At 36.9% G+C, this 8,759-nt stretch overlaps 1 protein-coding gene across 1 annotated transcript; it reads right to left on the reverse strand.

Moving 5' to 3' along the window:
* Positions 1-972: 972 nt before the first annotated feature.
* LOC105389108 (pancreatic triacylglycerol lipase) lies at positions 973-6,103 on the reverse strand. The gene is made up of 6 exons (XM_011560175.3): positions 5,970-6,103; positions 5,341-5,422; positions 4,292-4,431; positions 2,964-3,338; positions 2,320-2,665; positions 973-1,114 (listed from the first exon to the last, which is right to left on the reverse strand). Exons 1-6 carry the CDS (start codon positions 6,013-6,015, stop codon positions 1,066-1,068), a joined length of 1,038 nt encoding a protein of 345 aa, XP_011558477.3. The 5' UTR covers positions 6,016-6,103; the 3' UTR covers positions 973-1,065.
* Positions 6,104-8,759: the final 2,656 nt, after the last annotated feature.

Here is an 8,759-nt window from a genome sequence, read left to right on the forward strand (position 1 = left end):
AGCAAGCAGTAAAAGAAGTTACTTATGTATATTGAAATTATTATGTAATTGAAGAGAGCAGAGCAGTAAAAGAAGTTACTTATGTATATTGAAAGTCACTTATTGCATGTTCAATACAATCGTGAGCTATTATTGACGATATAAGATCTAGATAAAGGACCTATCACATACAAAAACAAAGCTAAAATGTGTGTGCCTTCGTATACTTCGTAAGCTTGGACCATTTCCCACCACTCTGGTCCACTGCGGGTTGGTGGGTTCACATATCTAGATGTGCTAAATCTAGACATGCAGGTTTCCTCACGATGTTTTCCTTCACCGTAAGAGTGATGGTATACATTGTAGGTACTTAAATTCAAAGAACTCATTGGTACATGTCAGCGCCGGGATTCGAACCCGCATCTCTAGCGTGAGAAGGCGCTTACCCGACTGAGCTACCACCGCTCCGAATCATGGTAAGAAAGAGCTATTTTTCCCCCTTCCGGTTAACTCAGCAACACGAAAAAGAATGGCACATTAAATCTTAGTTCTGGATTTTAGTGCAGTACTTTTACGTAATATGGGCACTTAAAAGTGGGTTTTATTTTAAACTTAGACCCCAGACAGAATGTTAGTGGTGAAAAATGGAATAGTTTAAAGTAACCCTGCAGCCATCTGGTAGATTTTTATGGCTTTATAAATTAGTTAGTTACATGAAGTAGGTATTTCTATATTAGACTATGGGCCTGTTTCACAATGTCTGGATAATGGCTACCTGTGGGATAAAAGACATGCTGTTACACTCTGTAGTTATGTTTTAGACAGTGACAGCATGACTTTTATCCGACAAGTAGCCATTATCCATACATTGTGAAACAGGCCCTAAATATCAATCGACTCTAAAATTATTTGACTTGTGGAAATCTAGATGGCTGATAAGATTCAAGATTCAAATTTGTATATGGCGATTAAATTTTAATAATACCAGAGATATTACATGAAATCTATTTATTACAACTTATATAATTATATTTTTCACAAGTCATCGTTGTTGAATAACAAACATATTTATATTATTTTTAAAGCTTAGACGAAGGGGAAGACATTCCTTGTGGTTAATCTGAAGATACCAGATCTGAAAAAAAATATACAATTAGTTACAAATTTAGATTTATACATGATCAATAACTCATCACAAAGATCTACGTCTAAAACTAAAATCTAATCCTTACTAAAATTATAAATGCGAAAGTAACTGTGTCTGTCTGTCTGTCTGTCTGTCTGTCTGTCTGTCTGTCTGTCTGTTACTCTTTCACGCCAAAACTACTGAACGGATTTGAATGAAATTTGGTATACATATGGTCTAGACCCTGAGAAAGAACATAGGCTACTTTTTATCCCGGAATTCCCACAGGAAAACTTTTTAAGGCGAAGCGAAGCTCGCGGGTACAGCTAGTCCTATAAAATTTATATTTTATACAAAAATTTAAAGTTAAACCTAAATGAAGCTGCAATTAGCATTTTTATTTAAGAAAAAAAGCGTTATTTCCAACACAACCTTTCAACATGTATAATTGTATATGTCGCAGGCATCTGGTTGAATGTCCTTTTTGGTGGAATCACTAGCTCGTTCACTGAATGACGTTATTCATTTGTATGACTAGGCCGAACGTTGATTGAACAAGCGTCACAAAACGTCCAACTAGTTAGCGGATTTAAACATAGCCGTTTGAACATACCGCCCGGACTTAAAATCAGTCAGGTGATAAAATTTATTTCATTTTTTCTCACTGCGGCGCTAGTAGTCACCAAAACAAATATGGCGTCAAACAGCTGGCACAAAAAGAACCTGTTATTAGCTTATTGATATTTTTTTCAAATAAATTAGCTCATAAGTAAGTGCGTTTTTTTTGGTAAAATAGTGTGACAGCATGGATTTACCTATTGTATCAAGGTCCGTTGATTGTTATTGTCCAGTTAATTTGTGAGAGCTTTGTAACAAAGTGTTTTTGTTGACTCTTGTCTGTTCATGTTCACCTTAACCAAATATTACAAAGTCGGCTATATCCCATTCAACGACTTCGCTGAATGACGTTCAGTCAAGACGTCGAACATTACATTCAACCACTTGACGAGTTGTCCTTTAGTCATTCAATTGAATAGTGTCATTCAGTGAAAAAGCTAGTGATTCAACCAAAAAGGAGATTTAACCAGATGCCTGCGGCATATTATATACATAGTAGTACCTATTGTAAAATATTTGTGACGATACGATACATCTTTATAAGGTTTTGAAATAAAATAATAATCCAATATTTAATCCTATTATTTTTTACTTACGCAAACTTCAGCACTTCTATGCCTCCCATTTCCACTTTAGTACCAGGGCATTTGTTGTGTTCCATGTCTTTCAAATCTTTACATTTGGACCCGATAAGTTGGCCTGGGTTAAGGATGGTGGCTTCAAATAGTTCCCACGCTCTATTGTGGCTACAAATTTGATTCCCACATCCCGGTTGAACATGTCTACCTCCATTAGGGTAGAAGTCTACATGGCCGAGTGGCTCGGACAAACCATTCGCTGCATTGCCATAGCCATCTGTGTGGATAACTTCCACGTATTTAGCGTCTGATGGCGAGAGACGGGCAGAGTTGGAGCCCCAGTTTCTACCAGAGGGGTCTAAGGCTGGAATCAAATATTGTTGGTTAGTAATAGAACTGCGACTAGGAAGGTTTTTATACGATTAAGACATAATGCTATAGATGATACATAATGTTTGGAAGAGACTATAGAAAAAGAATATCTTAGGCGAGTAGAATTCTATTACAAATCTATGTATTATATAACTAATCAATATTCAAGAAGCTACATTAAATCATTTAGGAGCAGTAAATAATCTTCCCATGCTTAATTTACGAAGATGTGAAATATACTACTTTAGTATATTAAACTTGAAAAAATCAAAAAGTGGCAGCTACCATACCTGTGATCCTATCAACATCAACTTCTAAATTCCTCGCGGCAATACCAGCAAGATGTGCTCCAAGACCGAAGCCAACTATGTGAATGGTGGTGGCCTCTTCAGCATATAACTCTACGTTTAATTCGTCACCATTGATACCATAAGCTCTGCTGCTGGTTTCATCCGGCGCCGGTGTGCCGTTTCCATCCTCAGTCCCAGGTTCCTCAGGTGATGTTGTATTTCCAGCTCCAGCAGCAGCCTCAGAGAAAGCAGTTAGGAATGTAGCAACGTTTTTTGCAACTTCGGGCACAAAATTAAAGGCCGATATGTAGTCCATGGCGGCGGTCACACGCCAATCAACGAGGATAACGTTGTGGTCACGTCGCTGCAAGAATGCTGTAAAAATAGTAATAGTATTATTGTAGCAGCAAATATACTACAATGTATAAAAAACATCAATAGCCAATTACAACAGTGGATTCATCATCATCATCAGCCAATAATTATCCACTGCTGGGCATAGGACTCTCCCAAGGAGCGCCACAGCACTCGGTCCTCGGCCTTCCTCATACAACCACTACCGGCTACCCGCCTAAGGTCGTCAGTCCAGCGATGTAACCATCCCACTGCCACTTCAGCTTGCATATTTTGACAGCGATCGATGTCGGTAAACTTAGTCCTCTGACGGATAATCTCATTTCTGATACGATCCATCAAAGAAACCCCAAGCATAGCTCTCTCCATAGCACGCTGAGCGACTTTAAATCCAACAGTGGATTATGATGGTCTTATTCTTTTAGAGTTTTCACCGTTGTGCAAGGATGGGCCAGTCAGATTTATGCGGCTGTCACTGACTGCCGAAGGTATGGTGATACGATGGAAGTAATAAGTACTTGTGCGTAAGAACTTAATTACTTCCATGGGTGATACATAGTACATAATATGTCTCGCGGGGGCGCCTTTCGTGTACATCCGTACAATAGTGACATATTTTATTTATTTATTTATTTTATTTAATTCTTTATTGCACAAATATATAATAAATGCACAAAAGGTGGGCTTAATGCATATTAGTACATATTAGTGATAGTGACGTATTACGAGTAGTGATAGTGACGTATTAGTGACGACGCTTCGGTATAAACAATCCATCAAAGGTAAATAGGTTTTTTGTTACAGTGGTTATAATGTTTTATTATTTTTAGTGGTCATTTCCACCGAGGGGAAAGGGGTATTATGTAATAAAAAGTATATATATATATATATATATATATATATATGTGTATATGTTCAGCAAGAAACGCCTTGAACCATTAACCATTTTAATTATTATTTTAAAATTTACTTACCGTTTTTAATATCAGCTTCATATCTTAAATCATTGTTTTGTATATGTCCATGGATGATCACGACTGTGTCAAGAGCAGGATTAATTTCAGCTGATGCTAGTGTATCAGCAGAAAGTTCAATGGCGTTATGAACATTTTGTCTGAAAAAAAAAACAATTAATTCAGTTGTTACACTAAATTTGTTATATATACCTACTGCAAACATTTTCATCGAACATCTATTTTCGCTCTATGTAGAGAGTGATGCAAAAAGGGTAAGTATACTAAGCAAAAAAGGGTGTGACTCAGGGGGTTATTCTGAACAACTTTTGTTCTACGAGTTATGGAAAAAAAATACCTTTTCTATAAAAACTTTATTGATGACGTCACTTTTTACTATAGAGAGCGTTTTTTTTTCGCGAATTTCCAAAACTCGTCGAACAAATGTTGTTTAAAATTACCCCCTGAGTCATCCTCTTTTGGCTTTTAGCAACATTCTATAATAATATGTTAAGCCTAAGCCAAAGTCTTTACATATTATTTTGATTTCAACATTGAAAAGAACACTTCTAGGATATAATTAAGTATACTTAACCATATCTTCTTGTAAAATCCTACCTTCAGTCACTATATCTTTTTTTTAACCTATTTTTGACCTATTAATGGCATCAAGTAATTATTAAGTTGTGTTGTGTTTAGAAAATGCTGTTGGTTCTCCATGAAAATGTTAAAATAAAAATAAATAAAATAAATATCTAATAGCACTTCAGTCGGAGACGAAATTAAATATATTTTAGGGGTTTATATGCCCTAAGGTTTGATCATAGAACCATGGAAGTAGAAAAAAACGCGGAAGGAATATCGCTAACTAAAAAGTGAAGCATCCTTAGTAAGTCACTTTCATTGTTACGACGAGCCCGACACACACACATTCACACTCAATGTAAGTCAGTCCGCCGCCGCGCGCCACTCACGTCGCACCTTCCACCTTTTTTTCTACTTCCATGCATAGGATATCATATTTGTCATACGATGGAAATTACTTCAGTGAATATGCCTCTGAAACTTACCTAGAATATAAATAGTATTTAGTGTATTCAGCAAACCGCTGCATGCGAGCCTCAGTGCCATCGACATCGCTGCCTTTGCATACTGAAAAATAATTATTAGGGTAGTTAGATACAGTATTGTGGAAATTAATGTGAACATAGTCATATTTTGGCTATGCCCAAACTCGATGATGCTGTGATAAAAGCCAAAGGGGGCCACATACCTTTTTAAATTGATTGATATTTATATTTAGTAACTATCTATCTATGTACCTATTTGTGTAGATATATCAGCTGTCCGACACCCATAACACAGGTTCTGCCTAGCTTGGGGTCGGATGGCCGTGTGTGAGATGTCCCCACATATTTATTTTATTTATTTAATTAAATTAAATAATTTATAAATTAGTCCTGTTTATTTTTTTTCCTTCAAAAAACAATATTTAACCTAAATATGACTATGTTCACATTAATTTCCACAATACTGTATTTAGTCTGAGTATACTTAATATGAGTATCTAACCCATGATCTCTCTCAATAACTCTGGAGCAGATAAAATCAATCGAGTATGAAAAACGAAAAAAAACAAAATCACTCTTCATGAAATTAATATCAGGAGATTAATACAAAAGCTAAGGTATTTACTTACATGCAAATGTTATAGAAAGTATAACAAATAAATACGGAATTCCCATGATGTGTATCAATAAACTTGTGGGCCTAATATGTTATGTTTCTTTTATATTTGTGCGAATATGTACTAAAAATGTAATCTTAAAATTAAATTTATCAGATAGTTCATCGATAGATTATCAATTCGATAATCTTAATTGCTTAATTGCTGATTAGATGACATAGTTTAAACCTCTAGTCCGAGGGTGACTTTTACCAATCATTTAAACATAATTAAATCTATTACTGGCTTGCTTTGACAATTATGTAAGTATACTTGTATAATGTAGAGATGCGGGTTCGAATCCCGGCGCTGCCATGTACCAATGAGTTCTTTGAATTTAAGTACTTACAATGTAAACCATCGCTCTTACGGTGAAGGAAAACATCGTGAGGAAACCTGCACATCTAGATTCTAGATGTGTATCCTAAGTGCATTGTACACATTCAAAAACGGCGATACGGCTCGCGGCCAATCACGTGAGTACAAAATATACAGTGAAAAGCGGGTGGCTCGCTTGCGACTCACCTCTGACTACCCCTTCGGAGATTAACGTCGTGAAAATAATAATATTATGTGTCACATACATGTATAATGTAAGAGCAAAACAGCAATATTATAGATTTAATTACATTTAAATGTTTGATGCAAGTCACCCTTAGTCTGCGTGTGTTAAGTTAATCTACAAAAAATATCGACTACAGCTAACTATTTTTCTATTACGCAAATTATTTAAGCGGTAACTTTATTAAAAAATCTGATTTGGTACTTAAACAATTTCGTCGCGTTTAAATAAAAAATATGATAAAAATAAGATAGATCTATCAAAACTTTCCTGATTATTTCACTTTTGACACGTCAATACACAAAACCTCAAGTGGCATCCATACTGAAGGGCTAGCGCGGGACAAAAGTTCTCCGTCGCGCTCGCTCTTGAGGATGCGCGATGTGAGTGAGCGCGATGCAAAACTTTTGACATGTCTTAAATGCGCCCCGTGCTAGCTCTTCTGGTTAGGACAAATAGGTGGACGAAAATGGATAGTAGAGGAAGTAGGAAAGTGTCTGAAATACGAACCGACGAGGTGCCCCTGAAGGGTCGTCGCAGAGACTTGGTTGGTGGATGGGAGTTAAAAACGTCAAAGTCATATTTTTTTATATGTAGGGCAAAACACCCAGTAACTGACCACCTTAAGGGAGTTGTTCCAGTAATTTATCTGTAGCGGGCTCAATTCTTATCGCTTATTAAATCCGATTTTTGTTTTAGAAACTAGAATAACAGAGCTACATTCCTGAGTAAATAACAAACATGTAGAAGTTACTCATTTTTTTATATATTTTTGCAAACAAAAAGTTGTGATTTTCCCAGTAACTGACCACTAAAATCTAGTAACTGACCACACTCGATGCCAGTAACTGACCACCAATTTAAAATGGTTTAAAAATGGAATTATGATTAAATCTTATTATTATTTATTAATTTGATTACTTAATGTAATAGTACCGATCCTCTGGTCTCTTTTAATGTGTGACACATCACTTTTGCTCAAGGTTTCTTAACTGAAAAGTGCATTAAATTAATTAATCAGATTAATGCATAATTGAAATGATATCTTATCCTAATAATCAACCATTTATTTATTAAAAACACAAGTTTATGCATTTTGTTAAATACTAAAAACAAAGGAATAAACACACATGCACATAGTGAACACACATTTTAAATTTACAGCTTTCAGGGAGATTAAGTGGCCCCAATGTAGTACCTACAGATAAGTCACAGAAAGGCCGATTTTGTTTGTCCGGAACAAGCCAGGATCAGTGGGACAGGCCCATGAAGCATTCATGGTGCCAGAAACAAGCATTTTCTTAAATATAAAGTAGCGAATCCAAGCGCTAAATCCGGTCTTTTCCATATTCAGTATCAACTGATGAGGAGGAGGAATCGTGGCGTATTGTATTGTCGGCCTGGGAAAACATAAATTCCCCGCCGGAAAAGTAGGTCCTTTCCCCGCCGGTCCTTTCAAGGATGTAGGACCAGAGACAGATGGTTTTCATTATTGCTGAAACCCCACCCAGAGACTTTCAGTGCGGCTAAAAGAGTCATTGAGGCTAGCCATTGTAATTTTGACCGAATCAGATACTGGGGGTTAGTTTTTCAGCCTTGACGAACGGGATTTCAATGACTTTGTTGAGGATTCAACTGGAATATTTAGGATACTGTTGAAACGTGCTTTCGTAGGTAAGTATTTGGCCAAAGACAAGAGTAGTCATTTCTGCAAGGGGGACAGGGAATCTTTGCCTCGTTGAAGAGGCGTCACTGAAGCAGAACATCGCTGTACTTTCTGCATTTTCCGCTGCTGGACTAATGTGTCTGCCAATGATAGTATAGCGTTGCCAGTGGATTCCGGATAGTTGTGGTATCGGTTCCAAATGGCTGGGGTGTTGGTCGTGGTAACAACTTATAGAAGAATGCCCCATTTCTTGTGTGCCAATTTAACCGTTCTGTTTGAAATCCGCTGGCCGTTCATAATGCCATTGAAGGGCGTGTTGGTGCACCGGCTGAGGGTGCTAGCATTGTAGTGATGCTTTCTTTTTCCTATTTTGCTGAAGTGGCTTTGCCTGTCTTTGGAAAAATGTGGAGGCGCGTTTCGTCGGTAACGTATATTCGGGTTGGGTCATTAATAATGTCATTGAGGTCTTGTTCGCCAAGTGCTTTTGTGCTCGGGGAACCAATTTCATCTGGTTCACAAGCGCTGGCATTGGTTA

This window comes from Plutella xylostella, chromosome 13, assembly GCF_932276165.1.
Source record: "Plutella xylostella chromosome 13, ilPluXylo3.1, whole genome shotgun sequence".
Classification (NCBI taxonomy): domain Eukaryota; kingdom Metazoa; phylum Arthropoda; class Insecta; order Lepidoptera; family Plutellidae; genus Plutella; species Plutella xylostella.

Bases quoted from the DNA above. Each gene is read 5' to 3' on its own strand.
- LOC105389108 (XM_011560175.3), bottom strand. From the start codon at position 6,015: ATGGGAATTCCGTATTTATTTGTTATACTTTCTATAACATTTGCAT. The intron at 5,423-5,969 runs GTAAGTAAATAC...ATTATTTTTCAG, and splicing joins ACTTTCTATAACATTTGCAT to TATGCAAAGGCAGCGATGTC. The intron at 3,339-4,291 runs GTAAGTAAATTT...CTATTTTTACAG, and splicing joins TGAAGCTGATATTAAAAACG to CATTCTTGCAGCGACGTGAC.